General features: G+C 43.7%; 3 protein-coding genes across 4 annotated transcripts in view; 2 read left to right on the forward strand and 1 right to left on the reverse strand.

The window, feature by feature from the left end:
* The first annotated feature begins 204 nt into the window (after positions 1-204).
* LOC147236725 (uncharacterized) lies at positions 205-5,018 on the forward strand. Of its 2 annotated transcripts, none has more exons than XM_086172923.1 (8): positions 205-312; positions 390-455; positions 1,309-1,478; positions 2,342-2,409; positions 2,762-2,792; positions 3,299-3,511; positions 4,145-4,190; positions 4,317-5,018. In XM_086172923.1, the coding sequence occupies exons 2-7, from the start codon at positions 406-408 to the stop codon at positions 4,186-4,188; spliced, it is 576 nt and encodes a 191-aa protein (XP_086029049.1). In that variant the 5' UTR covers positions 205-312; positions 390-405; the 3' UTR covers positions 4,189-4,190; positions 4,317-5,018. The 2 variants fall into 2 exon arrangements, with proteins under 2 accessions (XP_086029049.1, XP_086029041.1); XM_086172915.1 differs by having other exon boundaries at positions 209-312; positions 4,314-5,018.
* A 1,357-nt stretch (positions 5,019-6,375) lies between these two features.
* LOC147236726 (SLC35A4 upstream open reading frame protein-like) lies at positions 6,376-7,716 on the reverse strand. Its single transcript, XM_086172934.1, has 3 exons — positions 7,663-7,716; positions 6,822-6,920; positions 6,376-6,730 (listed from the first exon to the last, which is right to left on the reverse strand). Exons 1-3 carry the CDS (start codon positions 7,675-7,677, stop codon positions 6,533-6,535), a joined length of 312 nt encoding a protein of 103 aa, XP_086029060.1. The 5' UTR covers positions 7,678-7,716; the 3' UTR covers positions 6,376-6,532.
* Positions 7,717-13,979: 6,263 nt separating this feature from the next.
* The window catches only part of LOC147236727 (inactive phospholipase D5-like), a 74,410-nt gene continuing 66,412 nt past the window's right edge, over positions 13,980-21,977 (forward strand). Inside the window, exon 1 of the mRNA XM_086172947.1 lies at positions 13,980-14,188. Coding sequence (XP_086029073.1) covers positions 14,024-14,188 — 165 coding nt within the window. The 5' untranslated portion in view covers positions 13,980-14,023. The remainder of the gene's footprint in view (positions 14,189-21,977) is intronic.

Raw genomic sequence — 21,977 nt, forward strand, 5'->3', positions numbered from 1 at the left:
TTAGAATCCATTGTTGAAACAGCGCCGGATCAAAGATTAGCCCATTTCCAAGTCTATTTTGACATGTTCGTTTCCTCCTTCCTGAGCCAGAGGGTGGTTGTGAGGCTGATATCTCCTTTACCTGGGAACAGATGATGGGGAAGAAAAGGAGCCAATCAGAAATCAAGCCTGATCAAAAAAAAATCCCCTGTGAGTCAGTCTGGTTAGTCGGGGTTGTTGGTGTTAGTTTCACTTCTGTGTCTTTCTCCTCATATGAGCTGAATCCAGTAGATCCTCCTCACAGAATTGCGAAAGAACTCGTCCTGAGAGAAGGTACATCGAGAGGTGTTACCGATGTCCCACGGCCCTTGTTTGAACTTCTGGTAACCTTTGCTCTGTGGTGTTTCCAGGTTGATATCCTTGAAAATGGCTGATCCAGAGAGTCCTCTCATCAACGTAGGTGCTCCAGAAAACAGGTAAACATAGCTGCTGTAATTGTTGTCGTTACATGGCAGAAATTTGCCCGTCCGTTGCGACCTGTGAGCAGCGAGACTCACAGAAACAATAGAGCGAAGGCCCTCTGATCCAGAAAGCAACCGTCCGAACCTCAAGATTAGATGAGGACGTTGTTGGCTGATTACACCGCCTTCCCTTTTTCTCATAACATTTTTAAAAACAGTCTCCATTTGCATACTTTTCCTGTCACAGATGCTTTTTTATGCCACTTCTTCTTTTACGAAGTCTCTTCGTGGAACGGCGATAGAGCATGTTTAGCGATCACAATCAGTGTCAAGAACCACCAAGGCACTCCTCACGGAGAAGATGCCCGATGATTGTTTTCCTTCAACGGTTCCCTTGTTGTCCGAAAACATGTGGGAGGTTCATTGGAGACTCTAAACCATAAATGTGAGGGTGAATGATTGTCTCCAAGAGGTATGAATGAATGGTTGTATGTTTGCATGTTGCAAGAGTTTTTTTTTCTCTCCATGACGTGAAAATGATAGGATGAACGGTTGTATGCTTCTATTTGACGTGAATGGTTTCATGTCTCCATGTGACAAGCAAATGAGTTGTATGTCTCTATATGATGTGAAAATGAGAGGATGAATAGTTTAATTTCTATACGACATGAATGAGAGGGTGAACGGTTGTACGTCTCCATGTGACGTGCAAATGAGAGGGTGAATGGTTTTATGTCTCCATCTCCCTGGTCTCTTGTTTGTGGACGTGAAAGTTTCCTTCTTCTTTCGCTATTAGAGCGTCTGGGTTTCATGTGTCTTCCTCTGACCGTCCCTCCCTCCCGCGCCTCATCTCCCCCCACCTCCCCAGGGACAGAAACAGCCGCGCATGCAAGGTGGCGGCCGTGACCCTGCTGGCGTGCACACTGCTGGTGGGCCAGGCCATGCTCATCTACGTCTTCATGGGCGAGAAAAGCGAGATCAAGTCCCTGAAGGAGGAGACCAGCAACCTGAGGGACGACATGGACAGAGCGCGGTCCGGTAAGGGGGAAGTCCGGCGTCCGCACAGAGAACGCTTCCTCTTTCACGCAGCTGATCTCGGTCGCTGATTGACGTGCAAATCAAGTTTTAGGAATCCTTCTCTTTGCGGGAATTCCCCCGGACTTCGCATGGCTTTTGCTTTTGCTTTATTGCTCATATCGGTATGACATGTCAACAAAGAGGTATTGTTAAGTGAGGTTAATCATGATACAATGTGATAACTCTTTTCATATTAAAAAAATGTAAAAATGTAAGGGAAATCATAAGAAGACGCTTTTTATAACAAAATTTGTGTTAGCTATGAGATAATTCATCATCATGATATTATGCTAATATCAATGCTTTGTTCCATGATATTTTAAAACAATCAATTCCTAGGGAAAAACCTAGAAATGTCTTTTAATTAATTTATTTGATGAACGACAAGACGGTAACATTGGACAGCCGGCCAACTCTGGCGGTTCCCTGTGTGGGGAAAAAGACGAAAACAAGTTTGGACGTATTGTTCAAAACAAGTTTGAGATTATTTTAGAAATGTTCGGCACTCCTTTGTTTCAAGCCGTTCTTGGATTTACTTCCTGATCCAGGCTGCAGTTCAGATCACTCAGTCACGACGGGTAAAAGGGTTCAGGAGGAAGTCAAACCCGTGTGGGTTCCGGTTTAAGTTAGGTTTTAGATCAGGGTCTGGGCTGAGGGGTTCTCCATATAAATCAAGCAAAAACTCCCAAATTGACATGAAGTCACACTAACTATCTGCAAACGAGGAGGAACAAGGAAACACCGGATTCAAACCTCCGCGTTCCCTCTTCGGCAGCTCTTCTGCTCCTTGCCTAAAATAAAAATATCTGGGTTTATCTCCACAGGCTCTTATGTGATCCAGAAGAACATGGCCAGCAACCCCATGCTGCCGGTACTTTACAACATGGATAAGGTCTGGATCATTTCAATGATTCATTGATTGATTTATTGAATACTGACTATGATTTTTAGGGTGTAAGTCAGCCCTTACCCACAAAAAGGACAATCTAATAGTTAAATATTGTGCGGTACGACGTCTTAACGGTTAAAATCCTTTCTTTGTAGATATAGAAAAGTGCTTGTCCAATACATACTTTTGCAGTAATTCTATATTAATTCTGATTCAGAATGTTGTTTTCCTGATTTTAAATAGTCACCGTGGTTTATTGATCATCTGTTATTGTAGCGATTAGTTTTAATTACCTTATCGATAATATCCAACTCACTCATGCCTGCATGTTTTCCTCTCCATGTTTGTTTTTCAGGAAGAGTCTCCTCGAGCTGAGTCATCGTCATGTATGTGCAAAGAGCATTAATTCAATGAGCACACATGTGAAGGGACCCACGATGCATTATCTGTGACCTGATTAGTCATGAACTGAATGTGCAAATTATTGTCTAATTCTAATCTGTCATCATAACAAGACATTTTTAGTTGTTATCTAAAATTTAGTTGTTTTTTTTTCAATTTTTTTCATTTCAAAATGGTTTGGTTAGAGAAAAAAATGATTGACCTGAAAATAAAAAAAGTGTGAATTTAGCAGTAAAAAAATATTGAAATTTGAAGCAAATAAAAATTATTAATGATTAAAAATGATCCTATAAATTTATTTAAAAAAAATATTTATTCAAATTAGATTTCCATCATGTCAAGTTGCAATATAAAAAAAGTTCAATTCATTCCTTTTTGCCGAGGAAAAAAAAATGAATCGAGATTTTTGTTTTTAACTTCCGCCCTGTCGCTCTGACCGTCACATGATCTGGTTCCCTTGTCTTTCCCTGTCGTCTTCTTTTCCGTCCAGTTGCCCCAAAGCTCTCCAGCTGCCAGCTGGAGGCCCTGGGACTGAAGAAGACTCAGCTGCCCAATTTCCGTCCGTCCTGTGACGAGCGCGGCCTCTACCAGGCCCGCCAGTGCTTCTTGCAGGTCTGTTGGTGTGTGAACCCCGACACTGGGGACCAGATCCGTGGGACCATGATGAGCGGGGAGCCCAAATGCGGAACCCAAGTCCACGCTGGTGAGACACATCACTTCTGAATCTCACAGAAATACGTCAGATGATTTCCTGTGTTGCCTGCCTCCGTCTAATCCACAGCCAACCATCAGCCACCAAACTTCCTGTCCTTTCTCCCTCCATCCATGAACCTCGGCATCTTTCTGCTCAGATCTTCATCCTCCCTCCTCTGTTTATGTCCAAACCATCTCAGTCTAGCTCTTCCTACAGAACATTTACCACATGCTGTCCCTCTGATTGACTTGTTCCTGATCCTCCCCATGTTCCTCGCTCCCAAAGACAAACCTCCACCTCTTGACCTCTGCTGCCTCCAACTGTGCCTACTATCTTCTCCAAACCAGACATCATGGCTGCTCTCACCTCCGTGCTCTACACCTTTCTGACACTTTTCTCCATACATACGTCTCTTCACACTCTCCGTTTCCTTGTGCTGTTGACCCTCCACCCTCTTCATCACCACCCCCTGTAGCCTCATGGTTCCGCATGTTTCCTGTCTTGCTGCAGCTAACATTAACCTCCACCCATCTAGATTTCCTTTCTCCAACCGCCTTCAGTTCAGACCTCGGTTTCCTCTCCAAACGTGAGCGCAGTTAATCAAACGCAGAACACTGATGGCTATGTTTCTTGGACCCGCAGGCCGTCTCACCAACATTCTGGCTGCGCCCCAGTTGGAGGAATAGAGGTGAGAACCTTCTTGACCTCTCCGCCCCACATCCACTTTGCTTCACATTTGGACCATCGTGGCTACATCCGGTCACTATGCGAATGATTGACGAGTACTCATTTCCTGTTTTCTCCCGTGCAGCAGACAGAGCTTCTCTTCTCCTCTGGCTGCAATCCCACTCCTGATCGTGCCGCAGGCTTTTGATTTATCGCGACGATCTCACACGCTGTGATGGAGCTCTATTATGTTGAGGTACCCGATCAATATGGCTTCACGAGTTTCCCGGGGAAGGGGTGCCTTTTGCTGTCTGCGCTATTCATCTTTAATCACCGTCTGGCATTTGATAAAGCGTCGAATTAAAAGCTGCAAATGTTTTCTTGCAGTTGTAATGATTGATAGTAGCCCGCTTTCTTTCTTTTTTACATGTACATGTATATGGTGAGAGAGTTGGTCTGGATACAAAGATGTGACGTGTCTGCTAGGGTAGTGTCGACCTGAGGGCAGAGGTTCGGTTTAAGTTTTACCATTAGATCATGAGATGCCTTAAAAATCTGGCATACAAAAATATCATTTTACTTAATCATGTTGAGAAAGTTATCTTTCTTTTGTTTTAATATTTTAAATTCCTTTAAAGTGACATCATTCTTAAGTTTGACAAGACGTTACTGGTGGTGCATGGCTGTAATTCCAGTAACGACCACTAGGGGGCTCGACGAGCACCCAGTAACCAAGTAAACTGCACCTTTGACTGAAGTTGAAAGGACGACACTCAATAATCCATGTTTTTTTTTTGACATAATTTTTTTACTGTATGCATTTTAACCCAAATAAACCTGCTAAACAATGTGTGAACTTTATTTTTATAAAAGGAGGTAAAAACATTGGGATGAGAAACCCTCTGACAAGAGACAAAATAGAATATAACTCCCAGTGAGTGGCAGGGAAAACGTGCACACGATAGTAAACTGACAAAACAAAAGCATGCCATACACAGCAAACGCAGACAGCGAACCGGCATCTGTGGACAGGAACGCGCACAGTGCACGCTGTCCTCCCAACACCAAGACCTTTCTGGTCAAAGACAAAAAACTCACTCATTCATGGTTCCTTTCTCTTGGCTTCCTGCAAACACACGTGACACGTTCATTATTCACCAACAGCGATGAAACCTGAGGCGTGACAGGATCTACTTCTCATATAAAACTTTAAAGAACACATTTTTCCTCTAAACAAATAAAGCAAAGGGTCCTGACAGGATAAGAGCACCGCTATTTGTGCGTTTCAATGAGTGCAGGTGCAGAAGCACGTCATCCAGATAATCCATAGAGGAAGAATCTCTAGCAACTGTGCAATAATTGCAACTGCTGCCTCCACAGACCATCATATTAGCTCACAAACCCCTTACAGTACATAGAATATTGTAAAATGATTGACAGGCTTGATGAGAAAATGATATATATTCCAACAAGTGCAGCAGCTTTAAGAGTTTCCAGCATATAAAAATAAGTAGCCGTTCCACAAACGGCTTGAGATGAGTATGTAGACTCCAGACCCAGCAGAGGCACTCTTTGTGGACGTGATGTTAAATAAAAGGACATACATTTGGTTTTTAAGTTCAAAAATGCAAAGAAAACCAACATCTTTAACCTGACCTTTGGCACTGAAAACGTACTCTTATTTTCGGGGGGTTCTAAATTATTTTTGGTGATATTCTGAAAATATATTTTGAAAGATCTCGTGCGTTTCGTACCCTTGAATAACCCCACAGGGCAGGAACCAATTTGCCCGCAAAGTCACATGACTTTGCTTGTCCAATGAAAAACACCGTGAGCCACGAAGCGCAAACTAGTCAAGTAAAACTGATGAACTGGTGGTGGTCACCGCTAGGGGACAGTAAAACACACTGCTTCATTTTGATATGGAAGAGTTATCTGGTTCCGCGTGGAGATTCATGTGTAAAAGCGGTGATTAGATCACATTTCTTGATGTTTCAGATCACACTTGGGATAGTATTGCAGGTAGATGAAACTGCTTATCTAGTGGTCCAGTGAATGACCTATCTTTCTGGAGTAAGGGGGTTCATGGCAAAATTAAATTATGCCACTTTTTTTTTTTTTTAAATGCATGCTCTTGACAACAAAATCAGAAGAAATCAGGGGTATTCCCCCTTACAAAAATGCATCTGTACTCCTTTAGCTGATAATGTAACAGTCGCCAATTCTCCATGATCAGGTCCCGCTGTGCTTTGGATTTCTTTTCTGGACGTTTCCTATGCATCCCAGCGTGTGAAAGATAAACCAAAACATTCCACAGCTCCAAGCTGTTGTTATTGCACCTCTCAGCTCCTTTTTCTTTTCTCCTCAATTGCGACCTCCTCTCAGACTGCGTACGTAGTCTTTGATGGTGTTTTCCACATTGGGGACGACGTAGCTTTGCGCCGCATAGATTCCCGTGCATGTTCCTATGGCGACCCCCAGCAACGCAGAGGAGCGCAACCTTGCGACGATGTACCCTGCCAGAAAGCCCTTAAGGAAAGGGGAGGCCAGCAGACTTCCTCCCTAGGAGAGAAGACAGAAGATAAGACCCTCTTGTTTCATTGGAGATAACACAAACTGGCATCAGAACTTGGGGTTACGTGCAATGACTCACCGCAGGAACCCCGGCCTGTATCTCATCCTCCATCCGTCTCTGGATGTCCTCCAGCTGGTCCTTCAGCTCCACCAGGTCTCTGAGCTGGTTCAGAGGATTCTATGCATGCAAATATTAAGTTTGAATATGAGTTCAGTATATATTTAATAAAAATGGTCTACAGGATAAGCGGCATGGAAAATGAATGAATGAAACCCTGGGCTCCAGAAGCTTTTTGTTTTTCAAGTCAGTCTATTTCGCATGGGGGAATAATTTGTAGTAACCATTTTATCCACGGCTTCTTTTATTTTCCAAAGAGCTACTTTGACAAAAAATGAACACCGAACGGTTTACTTTTCAGAGACAAGAAGCATTATGTTCTTTCAAAAGACTGAAATTATTCTTGGAATAACTCAGCTGTCAGTTTGTTACACAGCTACTCCACCCAAGTGTTTTTCTTTGTCGATTACATAATAAATCTTTACATTAGTCAGCTGTCCAACTTTCAATCGTTTTCCAGTAAAGAAGGCAACAAATGTCACTCAAACATCGGACTATGGGATGTCAGGCAGATAACTCGCTTCCACCAGAGTGTTAAAGTTAGAAGTAGTTTTAAGAGAAAATCCGGGTCTAAAGTCGGATATGAGTCATAGTTAGCAGCTGCATTGAAGTTAGCTTAGTTCGGCTAATGTAGCTGGAAAGAGCTAGGCTAAAAAATACACACCGGACAGCTGCACTGCCGTTAGCGGCTAACTCTAAGCTTAGCTAACGATCGCCGGATGTTTCGACTACTTGTAAGTATTACAGAGCAACGTTAATGTATCCAAAAAAAAAACCCATTTGGATGCATGAGGACACCGACCTTGTCATTTGCCATTTTTCTTGAGGTGAATTGAACTAGTGATGTGTTTCTTCTTCTTTTCCAGCGGTGCGTTCACGGAGAGCTTTGCTGCCCCCTAGTGGTCATTTTCCGAGCACCCAGGTGACGCTTGCACTGCCCGCACAGCACAAATCAGACCGTGGGCCCTTGAAAATGTAAACACTGGACTCTTTCCAACAATAGCTTAGGGTCAGAGCATTTAGAATATTACATTTAAAATAATATGCAGCCATTCTGCAACACTGTGCAGTTTTTGCAAAACTGTTGAGTCAAACATTTGTCGCGATCTGAAAACTTTCCCAGAAACGAGGTGGTGCCATCTGGTGAACTTGTTCTTGTGAGTTTTCCGTCCTGGTGTTTGAGAGAAGGGGACAGAAGGTGCCGTTTGCACGTCAACCAAGGAAGTGACACGGTCATTAATCAGAGCTGATACTTTATCCACGTCACGGGTACGGCAAGCAGCAAACAGTGTGACCCCCCCCCCACTGAACATCTGTTTATCTGTTGAGCACAAAATTCCATCAGATTTCAAAGTAGTGACTGGAGGGGGAGAAGTGCTATTCACACCGCGGCTGTGATTGACGGTGAGCGCCCAAGATCGGCGAGCCGAGAGGCGAGAAAAACAGAGTAGAGACTTCACAGCGTACATGGAGATCTGACTGGAAGATAGGAAGAGCGCCTGAGGGAGCAGTCTGTAGGGGACTTATTTCGGCACAGCACGAACGACTACTACTTCAGTACGACTTGTATTCAGCACGAACATTTTGTTTCTCCACGGGACGTCAATATATTTAATCCTCTTAAGCCTGCAGGACAGAGTGTCCATTAACCTTTCTGTATTCAGGGTTAACATAAGTTGATATGGACCAGGCTATTTAATGGTCTGTTCAAGCTGGAATAAAACGTTGTCTTTTTGCAAGATTTGAGTCACCGGTCAGACGTTCCTCAGGACCGCAGGCATCTAGGAGCAGGAAGGAACGAAAAATGGAGGTAGGGCGTCTGGTCCTCGCCGCTGTTTGTCATTCAGAGGGGTATTGATTTTGGCCGGGGCTAGCGTGGCTGACTGCCTTCTGGATGCGCGTGAAAGGGAAAGTTCACAGCGGCTTACAGTGCCATCAGTCCAAAAGGCGAGCTTGCGGTGGAAAATGTGAACTCACCGGGCGGACAAAAGAAGCGGCAGCCGCGGTGCAGAAGGTGCTGCAAAACAAAGATAATACAGCTTATATTCAGCGAACACCAAACTTCAATTTGACTTTCACGGCTCTCCTCATTAAGCTCGATCAATTATTCAACAGCCGGGTACGATTTTTTACTCTCGCACAATGAGACTAACTTTGTTTCGGTTGAGCTGCGTGTGCTATTATAATCTTGATAATGGTAAAAGGGCATTCCGTGTATGTCCAGTGCATGAATATCGTAGACTTTTAGATTCTTTTAGATTGACTGTCGTGTTGCACGGTCACACCCCAGCGTTGGAGGCGGTTTCACAGGAGATGCGAGAAACTGCAAGGTGATGGGTTCAGATGAGGTTATCGTCTGAACATCAACATCGCCTCAGATTCACGCAGGTTTGACCAAAACCGGACATCACTCTGCCTTAAGACACTTAATTGCTCCATTACAACGTGATAGTATCACTCAGGTTATGGAAGATGTGGAACTCACCTTTATAAATGAAAAGTATAACGTATTAGGAAACTGGGAAGCTGCTAATTTGATGTTGATCTGAGATTGAGTTGATGGCGGACTTTTGGAAATGGAGGATCTGTCCAAACCTCATCTCCATCAATAGGACAGATGTGGACATTGTGGATGAGTACAAGTACCTTGGCCTCCATATATGTTCCTGATGCGGCTCCCTGTAGCTTTTGAAAATAATCAATGAGTATTTAATTAAAATCTTGTAACATCTTGATAAAACGTGTTAACATATTTTTGTCGCTCTTAATAAACGAGTGCACGCGCCAGTAAAAGGATTACAGTACTCAGAGAGAGGAAGGCATTTTTGTTTTTTTGTGATGAATAATTTGATTATTGTTATTTTTTTTTTTTTTCATAAATACAAGAATACCTTAAATAGACACTGAGTATTTTGCTTAAAAGTAACCTTCAACCCAACGCCTTTTTTTCGGTGTTCAAAATGTTTTGTTGCATGTATTTTCTCTGCAGTTGTTCATTGCAAAACATTTTGTTCATACATTCAAAGCGTTTATAGTCACATGCACAGTATAGAAACATGTCTCCCTGTACAGTGAAATTCCTACTTTGCAGTTTGCAGTGAATTTGGATACATAGCATGAAAGCAAAAAAAATATATAACATTACATGCCGTGTTAATTCATTTTGAATTTCTAAAGGGTTGTGTGGCTCCCGGTGTTTTCTTTATTGTGGGGAAACGGGTCCAAATGACTCTTTGAGTGGCAAAGGTTGCTGAAACCTGATATAGACACTAAACTAGACTGGACTAAAAACACAGATGACTCTTGAGTAACTGCATTAATGCTGGAGCAAAAGAATTTCCCTCGGGATTAATAAAGTTCTATTCTATTTGTACGGCGGTTTCAGGCCTTTAAATGTAAAATCACTTGTCTCCCTGTGCGGCGATCCAGGTTACTTTATTTTCCACTGGTAGTACTTGGATTTTTCTGCCTGATAAACGGTGCAGTGTTCTTGCAGCTTTTAAAGTAGTCCGGTTCCCATTCTATGGTGATCAATTCTAAACATAGTATGGTTATCCTCATTGGTTGGTGTTTTTTTTTGTAGGACTATTACTGTTCACACACATTTTCATCACTAAAACTCCCTTAGCACATTGTTTCACCTCGATGTTCTACATCTATGCAATGTTTGCGTATGACATCTGGGTCTGTGGTGAGAGATGGAAGCAGGCGGAGGAACATCTAGAGAGGTGGTGAAGAGGTTGGCTGCAGCGAGATAGAGCAAAAGTGTGAATGAAAGGAACTCAAGTGGAACGGCGAGGCGACAGGGAGCGCAGATGAAGAAGGTGGAGGGTCAACGGTCCAGAGAAACGGAGAGGGCGGAGAAGAGATGAAGAAACGTGCGCAGGAGGGTTGGAATGGGTGGAGAAAGACGTAGAAGACAGAGGTGAAAGCGGTCATCTTGTCTGCTTTGGAGACATTGAGGAGAAGGCAGGAGACAGCAGAGATGAAGATGTGGAGGTTCTCCTTGGGAGTGAGGAGAATGAGTCCATCTGAGGGACAGGGCACGGTAGATGTTCTGGAGATAAGGCCAGACCGAGATGCTTTGGACATGAACAGAGAAAGGGTGGTGAAGATCTTAGTAGAAGGATGCTGAGCTTGGAGCAGCCATGAAGGAGTTCTGTAGAAAGACCTAGAATGAAGGGTGAATATGAGGCAGATGGTTGTCTTCCCTGAAGAGAGCAGCTACAAGGAAAGGATTCAGTCTCTGTACAATGCAGTACTTTCAGTTCCTTCTATTTCATATTGTCATTTTATACCTGAATGTGAAGTTCTAGTTCACGTATCTGGATTGTGCAGAGCTCCAGTCCAAATTACGTATTCTTGGAGTTAAATGTAATTGATTGCTTCTGAATGGCCCCCTTGTGCCCAAAGCGCTGAGCGATAGTGATCTGCCTTGGGAGTCTAAAGTGTCCTTCTGCATTGTGTTAAATAAGGCCGTTCCTCTGTATTTCAATACACGTGGAGCCATGTTGTGCACAGCACTCACACACACACACACACACACACACACACACATCACATGCTTTATGACTGGAAGCGGAGGCCCGAGCCGTTCAAGCTGTGATTTTTCTAAGCCCCCTCTTTGGTTTGCAGCTACAGTCCAAAAAGATTTACGCTGCTTGCGACTCACTTCCATGAAATGAAATGGTTTCATCATGCACTTTTCTGCACGGTACATAATGGGATGCATTTCTCCACAGCCTCAGCCTGGAAACCTCTCAGGGTGTCTCCATTTTTTTTTTTTTATTTTTTTTTTTTGTGGGTTGACTTGGCCCGCGTTCACTAAAGTTCCCCGTCGCTCAGTATTCAGCCAGCGCTCCCGCTGATGGATCCCGATGCAGTAAGGCTCGCACACGCTGCCAGCAGAGAGAATGTGATTGGAATAGCCCTCGGGTGCTGCTGAATAATAAACACAGAGCTCCGTGGACTGTGTGAGCGTCTTTATAAATGACTCAGCATTATTACACAGGAATGCACGGCCACACAGACACTTATCATGGGTTTGGGGGGAAAAAATAAATAAATCTATCAATGGAGAGATGGAAACAAATGAGCGGAGCAGGACAATTACCTCTGACCTGACAGGCCGTGTATTTTGAGGGATGGCGCAAACACTTGTATTGATATATACTTTTGAAATAATAAAATGTTCATTATTGGATGCCCTTTGTAATGAACCTCAAGCCGTGAAAATGACGGCCATTAGAGATTGACGTTTCCCCTCTGCCCATCAATAACCCAGACTTTTAATATTTTACTGTTACAGATGCAACAACGGTAACTGTCAACCATGAAATTAGAAACAGTGATGATGGATACTCGTTCCCATTGGATCCCGTTTGTTCAATCTGATACTCCTATAACTGAAAATGATATTTGAAAGTGTAAAGAATTTATAGAGATTGTACTCGGACTCTCTTTTTTTGGCCACAAGTGATGCGGCGTTGTTGTTTCTCGAAAGAGAATAACAGATAAAAATCTCCATTTAGAAAAAAAAACAGAGATGTGCTTTGTTCAGGATGATTGAACAGAGGAAGGGTGATAATGTGCACATTTGCTTAGGCAACACACATCGTGAAACGCACACACACACACGTCATATTAGTGTATAATATAATTGGCAAAGCAGCTATGTGGTTGCCTAATGAGCGCAGTAGCCTTGTGGTCTGATGTACAACAGAGGCCCAAAGGCAAGGCAATTAAAATCTTTTCACTCAGAGTGAAGATGCACGGATTGTTTACGCCTGATTTTTTTAAGTTTATGTGGTGTGAGTGTGTTTTCGTGAGCTTCTCTAGATGCCACTTAAGAGAAAATTAAATCCCCCCCTAACCACTTACGGATGGAGCACATTGTTGTGACGGAGATTTAATGTGCAGAACTTCGATTTAAAAACTAAAGTGCTTCGTGACATTGCAGCTCTTTGTGGATGTTTTCTCCGGTCAGGATGTAAAAAAAAAAAAAAAAAAAAGCGAAGCCTCAACTGCACCGACACGGGAAAATTGCCTTTTTTTTTTTTTAAATTGAGTGGAGAGCAGTTGCGTCTCTGAACTGAGAGACATTTGCATATTCTCAACTTTGCGCTGAATGAGGGAGGGGGGTGCCATCTTAAGGACTCTCGATATGGTGATTCGACACGTTTCTTCGGGGGGGGAAACAAAGAGGAGGGCAAAATGTGCGTGTCTTTTTCAAGTTTTTTCATGCACTTTGGTGCTTTCGCCGGCTCAACAGGGCACTTCTGAGTGAAAGGGCTGGGGTACTGCAGCCTCACTGCACCACTCTAACGTGATGTGCCGGGGTGTTTGGCGCGCGTGCCTGTGTGCGTTGAATGTGTAAAACGGATCACACTCGATAAAGAGAGGATGCATGTAGACAAGAGAGTGACTGATTAAGTACCGGCGGGAGTTGGGGTGGGGGGGAGTGGCAGGAGGAGAAGAGTGAGCGAAGGTGGAAGTCCTGAAAAGAGGAGAGAAGGAAGGGTGCATTTGAGGCTTAGTGTCTCCATAAAAAGTGTCATCTGGGCTGCTGGTTCCGCTGGGTCTTTCTGTCCTCCATTACACCATATCAGCATCATTAGAACTCTCTCTCTCTCTCTCTCTCTCTCTCTCTCTCTCTCTCGTCTCTCTCTTTCTACCGCTTTCTCCCTGTCTCCTCCTCCCATTCCTTACCCCCACACATGCGCGTCCGTTCTGGAGATGCTTGATTCGGTGGAACTCCCGCTCAGAGGTGAGCCAAACACGTCTGTGTGACTCCAGTCCAGCCTGCGGCTCGGCTCGGGCGGTCCGGGCAGGCAGGAGTCTTCTGGAAACGAAGCTCTCCGCAAAACAGAGTGAATGAAGGTAGTCGTTAGGATGCACGGAAGAAGACGATTCACTGCTGACAACTTTGCAAGCGCAGCAGCGTGAAGACACTGACAGCCATCGGGACCTCGTTTCTTCTGCACATTTACACGCGGGTGGTCTACCGTGCACAGAAGAAGTTAAGGCTGCACGCCAGCTAAACTGCATCCCCCCCACCACCCCAAAAATGAGGAGGCTTCTGCAGCTCTTCTGAGATCGAAAATGTAATAGGGTCTTTTACCGAGACTCACCGCTCTGTCCACCACGATCGTCCATCCGGCCGCATGGAGCTTCGAGGGTTGCGCGGGCCGACCGCCGGCCAGGACCTGAAGGGGCTGGGGTTCGGCATCACGTCCGCCGGCATTCCGGCCACTTCTATCATAACCGCCGTGCAGCAGCAGGACTACTCAGCCAGCGTTTGGCTACGCAGGAGGGACAAACTAGAGCACGTAAGTTCTGGAAACTGGAGCGCCGGGGCTGGGAAACAGGTGGAGGGAGGCTGGGAGAGGGAGATAAAAGTGGCCTTGAGTTAGTAAGTTGGGCACGATTTGTGACTTATTGAAAGGGAAGTGGAACTGTGAAGAACGTTCCGACGTAATCCAGGTCACATGGTTTTCAGTGATCGGTGATGTCATGGGTTCAAAATCATTCTTGAGAGGGAACTTTCGCGAGCCGCTGGCTCAAGACACATGTTTGTCCGAAATCCTTGCCTAAGTCTAGAACTGAAATCCATCTGAGTGGTAGAAATGGCGCGTTACGGGTAGACAACCCCGTCCGGTGTCGGGTATTTCCATTTATTGTGTTTATTTTTAAAAATCATTCATTCAAATAAATCCTCTCTGATGTTGGTTTGTGATCTTTATTTTTTTGGGGATGTGTCGAGAGTTTGTTTTAGAAATGGCAGAACTGTGGCGATCCCCTTGTGATCTGAAGCTCGGTTGTGATAGATGTGAGAATACGAATGGATATGAATTCATCATCAGGCATTATTTTTCTGGAACCAACTGTGCTTTGAATGTGTCAGAATTCCTCCTGGGGACCTTTTTTTTCCATTTGTTCCTGATCATAATTAGGGTAAACAAAATACTCATTTCCAGCCTATGTTTACTTGGAGGCTGAATAACTGAATTTCCTGACTGTCAGACTCAATCTGGTGCTTTCATACCAATAAAAATTCACTTCCGGTTGTTTGCAACATCCATCATCCCCCCCTTGGGGACTCTGACATTTCATATACACCAGACATTATCGCAGGTAAAGCACATTCAATTTTAAAGCTCTGTTGAAAAAAAAGGCATCGCGTGTCACTTTCTGCATTTTGCATGCAGTGGGAAGAAAACAAGGAGTTCCACTTTTGTTCCGGAGACACCCATAGATTTTCTTGCGAGCGCCGGTCTTCAGTAGCACTTACTGCCGAGGCACGTTAAGGCGTGGACGTCCACAGGAGACACGTTGTTTGGAGGTAAACAATATCAGCATTCCACAGAGAGAGGCAAGGTGTAGAGATCCAGTCAGAGAGAAATAAAAGGTGTGTGCTGAATATTTTATGCTGCTTTCTAACCCTGTCTGCATAACCAACGAGAGTGATGAATCAGCCTGGGCCTTATCTAAAGACCGACACACACACACACACAAGCACGCACGCAAAGTCAGTGTGCACAAGCGTGTCCACGCACACATACACACACACGTTGTTTGAGCAGTCACCACATGCTGTTTTTCACACTACTTAACAAGGCTCTGACATTGTGTTAACAGGCTGCTTTGACAGGCATATGCAAACACACACACACACACACACACACACACACACACACACACACATACACACACACACAGACATGCTATGATAGGACAAGTATTTAAATACAACACCGATTCTAGTTGAGAACCACGTGCAGATTGTCAGTTAGATCAGAATCGTAGGCCAACGACTTGATCAGTCCTCATCTGTGATGCCGCAGACATAAAGTAACAGACGCTGCTCAATCCTCCAATGTGCATCGTCCCTTCATAAAGTTCAAAAACGTTTATTATTGTGTTTGAAAGTGATGAAAAACTTGCATAGCAGAACAGCAGTTCAATTTCTAACGTGGAAAGAAAACTGGAAACCGCTATCAACAATTGACACACCGATACGTCTCCCAATCATTGCTGACTCCAGAAATGTGCACGTGACATTCAATTTCTCAGTCGGGGCCACCGAGTCGTGACCGCACCCATGGCAGAGAGACCAGAGAGCAGCGAATGTTAATCACTGCACAATACACCAAAATATAAGACGTACAATGTGTGAACCTGCACCGCCTCCTCAAAGATCCACATTGAAAGGTCAGGATGTATTGAACTAAATACTTGAAATTTTATACGGGGAGCTACCATTTTTATTGTCCAGAAAACAAGCAAACATTAGAAAATCAGGGTTTCTGAGTGACCCATTGTTTTTTCTGGTAAATCACCTCCCAGCAACGCATCACCTCTCCTGTACTCGCTTGCCTGGAGTAAGTTTGTAACCGTTTAGGGAGAGGTGAAAACAGCATATCAAATTAGAGTCAAGATACTGTTTGCCTTTGGCGCAGGAGGTTTTTGCATCCAATCACAGTAAAGACAGCGACGAATAAATCACGGGCACTCGAGTGATATCCAAGCGCAGTGGGCTTAACCTTCTTTCAAAAAAAAAAAAACAAGAGAATAAATGTAACAATAACATGAAATGAAATAGCTGCCTGTTCTATTATTGCTTAAAATAATATCCTGCTGCTGAAAATTAATGACAAAGTAAAAACGTCAAAACTCCCATCAATAGTTTGAGGCACAAGCTAAAACTTGGCTTGTTTAAAAATCATACTATCCAATCTTGGATGCTTCTTATTCAACACCCACGGATTTCTCATTCCTTTCATGAAAAAGCTGTTTATCAAGGCACTCCTTCCAACAAATTTAGTCCAGGCGTTCTGCTAATGAACCGACTAGATTCACCCCGCTGACAAGGGAACTCTGATTTATCGGGAAACTGGGAAGAGAATTTGTTAAGAAGTTAGAAAACGGAGTTCTTGAAGCGCATCGAGCACCGCGGCGAGACCCTGGTGAGTCGATTTTACCATCGACTTGTCATATGCTGAGTCACTTTCTCGCCTGCAAGACATGGGCTCTGGGAAATCACGAGCTGAAGTGTCACAAAATGAACACTTCTGAAGTTATGCCCTCGCGCTCTGTCACTAAACAAAATATTCTCACACTTGAAAAGCACAGACACAATATGGAGGAACGATACGGTTTCTCAGCTCCTGGACGCTTCCAAGGCGGAGCTTTAATGGAATCCGATGGCCGCTTAAGTTCTCAGATGAAATATAGATTGCAGTTGTACAAAAATATGGCTGCAATCTCGTTTTGAAAACGAGACAAAGGACCCGGTGTTTGTGACAAACCCTTTCGACAAAGCACCTCCTATGCAGTTCGCTGGGCATCTCTTTCAATACCGGAAAATCGCTTTTGAATGTATATGCGCCCACTAAGTGCGAGCAAAGCACAACTTATTAGTTTCACGGACAAACAGTTCCGTCCACAGGACCACCTGCTTAGAAAAACCATCTAACAGACATGGTTGTATGTCTATATGAGGTTTGACTGAGAGGGTGAATGGTTGCAGATCTCCATATTTCATGTGGAAGAGAGAGTGAATGGTTGTAGGACTCTATATGAACAATCGTACATCTCTATATGAGGAGTGAAGGAGAGCGTGAATGGTTGTATTCAAGGATTCGAGACCTATTGTTGTTGCACAGAATGCAGCGAAATAAAGAGATAGCAGCTCTCAGGTTCGGTGTAATCAAAAACACAAACCAACCTTAAAAGGTAGGACATAACACGACAATACAACAATAGCAGCATCTCTGGGTTAGAGATATAACACAGAAAAAAAATATAAGACAAAAAAATCCCAAATAACATCTACAAGAAAAAATAGATAAATATGCACAAAGAAAAAAGTGAAACAGTTAAAAACAGAAAAGTTAAAAAAAATCTCTATATAAGGTGTGAATGAGAACGGTGAATGGTTATATGTCTCACTATCACATGTGAATGAAAGAATGAATGTTTGTACGTTTCGATATAACATACCAATGAGAGAGTGAATGATTGTATGTAAAAAAAGTGAAAAGTGGAAAAAAAAGTCTCTACATAAGGTATTAATGAGAGGGTGAACAATTGTATGTCTCTAAGAGGTGTGAATGAGAGGGTGAATGGTTCTATGTATCTATTCTGCATGGATGAGCGGATGAACAACTATCTTGCTCCATACGGTGTGTGAATGAGTGAACGGTTGTGCGTTTCTACGCGACATCTGAATGAAAGGTTGAATGGTTGTACGTCCATACATGTGGCCCAGTGAAGGGCCGGCAACGGGTCCAGGGTGAACCCCGCCTCTTGCCCAATGCCAGCTGGGATCCAGGCCCCTGCCACCCTGAGTGCAGGATAAGCGGCGGAGATATTGAATGAATGAATATAAGGGGAATCCAAACTACCATTTCTAGTGTTATATACTGTGAACCCCAATGATTTCGCTGAATGTGTGTTGCAATAACACTTCACACTATCAACGTTTCCGGTTTCATCGCTCACCCGGCTTTCTCTCTCTCAGTTGTGATATCGTTGTTATTGCTCTGGTCAGCACAATGTTGGCGTTATTAGCCCACAGACGGCCATTACTTCTCCGCTCTGTTACCAACAAAGGGTGATTCATTGCACTTCATATACAGCGGATTTAATGCAGTTGCCGTTCTGAAGCCGCGTGGGCGCTGATAAATGGATTCAATACGATTCTAATCGGACCGGTATTTGTTCTGGTACCTCCTTGTTGTACGTCAGCGTTTTCTTTGCTTTCTTGGTACTGACGATAGATGAAACCAAAAGAAAGAAGTGAATAAATTAGAATATTACAGGTTACTGTTGTGGCAATTACCGGGATCTGGGTGCATTCTTGGGTTGGAGTGAAAAAAATAACCCAGTGGCAGCTGACAACCAGCTTTACTTCTGCTGTCCCCCCTCAGGAGTTCTGTGGCGGCTCAAACTAGAGTTTCCCTGACAGAGACTGAATTTCATTGTGACTTTGCTGATGTATTGACCCAGTACGTGCCGATATTGGTAAAACTCACGCCGTTCCTTCGGTCTCAGAGGTTCGTCTTTCCTTCCATTTATGTGGCGTGCCATTGGAGTCTGAGAGGCAGAATAATGGAGGTGGTGATGGCGGGCGGAGAAAATTCATTTTGAACGTTCATCCTGCAACATAATGATGTGTTTTATCATCTGGATCTGATTTGTTTGCTGTTATGACCCAGTACATTTTTTATGATTCTGCTGATGGTCTGTGACTCATATCCTGCTGGAGACCTGAACGGTATCTCCGTTGTGAATCATATTTTTGTTGTATGAGCGTTATGGGATGTCAGCTGTGAAACGAGAATAAAACTTCTAACCAAAAATAGATACATCAGGCAGTGGATAGGAAGAAATAAAAGACAAGTAAGATTTTAGACAAGTTCAGAATAAGCAACCCAAATTTTGGTTTCACCTGCTTAAAGGAGGTCAAAGGGAACAGAATATTGAGTCTTTATGTAAAGGCTACCCGGCAAATCCAGATAAAGTTTCATCCATTGTTAAAGTGAATAAATGTAACTTTAAAAAAAAAACAAAAGGTTAGAAAGTTTGACCCCTTTTCACATCAACCTTTGGTTCTAGTTAAAGTTTGTAGTATATTTATAAATGATAGAAATAGTGTAAAATTCATGAGATGACATTTCATCTACCGTCACACATCATAATGATTTCCACGGTCTTTAAATAACAGAAAGTTTACTCGTGTCAAATAGGCTTGACTCTGCTAGCATATTCACCAATTAACTCAAGATTTATTGAGTTTAACAGGATAAAAAAAAAAAAAACTCAATGATGAGATTTAAACATCTGTCTGCCGGATGATCCCGAAGAGATTTCCTTTCATCGTGTGAAATCCTCTCAAATCCCTCCGACAAAGGGGGGAGGAGGGGGGGGGGGGGGTCACCTCGCAGTTAAGCTAGAGCCTCATTAATTTGTCTGTCGACAGTGGGCGATCCTGACAAGCCGAACAAAGCTGCGCCTTTAGTTGCTCTTCCCTCCCATTATCCAGTGAAGACCTCGGGCTTCTTCTCCGATTCAAAGAAGCATTTTTGTCAGAACGGGAGGAAATGATCGCCTCAAGGGCTCAGCTGTGGCCGTCAATCAACACTCGCGCAAAAACGCCCAAGGCTTTGAGATCCTTTCGGCTTTCGGTGAGGCGCTCTGGCGTTTCGGTTTGCTCTCAAGTCCGACTAAAGCTCAGATATCTTACCCCCCTCCTGCCGAGCAGACACGTTATCTGCCGCAGTCAGACTGTTAGTGAGGAAGGCAGATCGCTTAATTAGGTTTCCTCACCTCCATCAGACGAGATACTCCCTCGCTGCGGAAAGAGGGAGGTCAGCCGGTGAAGGGAGGCAAGTAAAATGAAAGCAGATTCACTCCAGTGAATACGGGGGGAACGATTTAAAGGACCCAAGACGTGACGTCCCGAACCTCGCCCCTCTCTGTGCTGAGCTCAGGGCCTGCAGAAGCAATCACACTGTCACAACTACTGAATCAGAACTACTTAATTGTTCCATTACCGGCCTGATTGACTGGTCCGTCCTTGAGACGCTTCGGGTAGAACGCTCTCCTGCTTTGTCTCCCAAAACAACCACAAAAAGAACTCTGACTTGAATTGGTACACGAAAACTAAATGCTGTAATTTCCCAGCCCATAACATTCCCAAGGAGGCCAAGATGATGAAACTGATGTGTAGAAGAGCCGGGATAGGAGATGCAGGAGGCTGTCCGGATGACGGATGCCTCAGCCTTTGATTTTGTTGCAGTTTAATTGCAAACTGCCACTCAGAACAAGTAATTACACCACAACGCTGTGTTGTGTAAGCGTTAAATGGGATTTGATTGTGCTCAGCCAAAATGTACATTCTTTTAAATATAAAACCGGTGCCTGTGTCCTCATTCTGTTTCATTTTCTTCTGGGATGTCTGCTGTTGCGGGACCTCCATCTCGGTCTGCAAACCTCCAGCACAATCTGCTGGTCCCAGGTGTCAAGTGAGTGACTGCAGAGATGCTGCGGAGCTGCATTTAGCAAGAAAGGTAGAAGAAAGACGAGCACAACGGGCTCACAGTTTAGATAAATCCCGACACAAGAACCGTGAAAGGAATTTCAGAAAACAAGATGGGGCAAACTATCATTGGAAAAATGTGTTTTCATTTATGTGATATGGGCAACATGGCATTTCAGTGACAGATGACACCAAGCTTGTAAAGAAACAAAAAAAAAAACAAATACAAAACAAAACCACCGAGCGATTAATGTTACATATTTTACCCAGTTTCGGTGAACTCATGGCTCTAAAATATTTACACTTGACCTTTGTGTTAGAGATCTAATTTTTGATCAGTGTCAAGTGCAGATCTGAAGAAATTAAGATTCATGGGAGAGAGTTTATTTTTGGAAAAGAAAACCAGGAAATTCTTCGTTTGAGTTTGCAAGAAACACATTCTCATTAATCACCCAACAATGTCATATTGTTGTCAAGCTCCAGGTCAGGCTTCACTGAATTCAGCAGTAATTTAAATGTTTTAAGGATTTTGCCTGTCAGTTGAGTTTCCTCCCGTTGCCATCTAATTGCTAATTTCCTTCCTTTTCACCGCATCAGTTGAACCGAATAACCGAAGCAGCAGCGGGGAAGACTGTCTCTGCGACTTACCCCAGAATTTGATCCTTGTGTAGCCCACCTAAAGGCCACTAGGAGTATTACACAGGTTGAGTTACTCAGTAGAATGACTGAAGAAAGGAAAGAAGCTTATGTGCAGAATTAAGTCAGTTGTATTAAACTATAATTCAGGTAAAATTGTATGCTCATTTGTTGATTTCTGATAAAAAAAAAAAAAAAAAAAATAGAGATGACAAGGATGGACAACCTAGTGTAACCAGTCAGCTTTGGCTGCAAGTGCTACACCTACACCCCAACCATAAACAAGCAACCTTTTTGGGAATTCACTCCACGCAAAATGCAGCCAGATAACAATGGCAAGTGTTATTCAATACACACCAACAGGAACCAACTCGAGGGCTGTTCACGCCACACCAACATGAGCCGAGCCACAAAGGCTATTCACTCAACAGCAAGCAGGA

This window comes from Fistularia commersonii, chromosome 2 (assembly GCF_037954325.1).
Source record: "Fistularia commersonii isolate RoL2024-O1a breed Wild chromosome 2, RoL_Fcom_v1.0, whole genome shotgun sequence".
Lineage (NCBI taxonomy): Eukaryota > Metazoa > Chordata > Actinopteri > Syngnathiformes > Fistulariidae > Fistularia > Fistularia commersonii.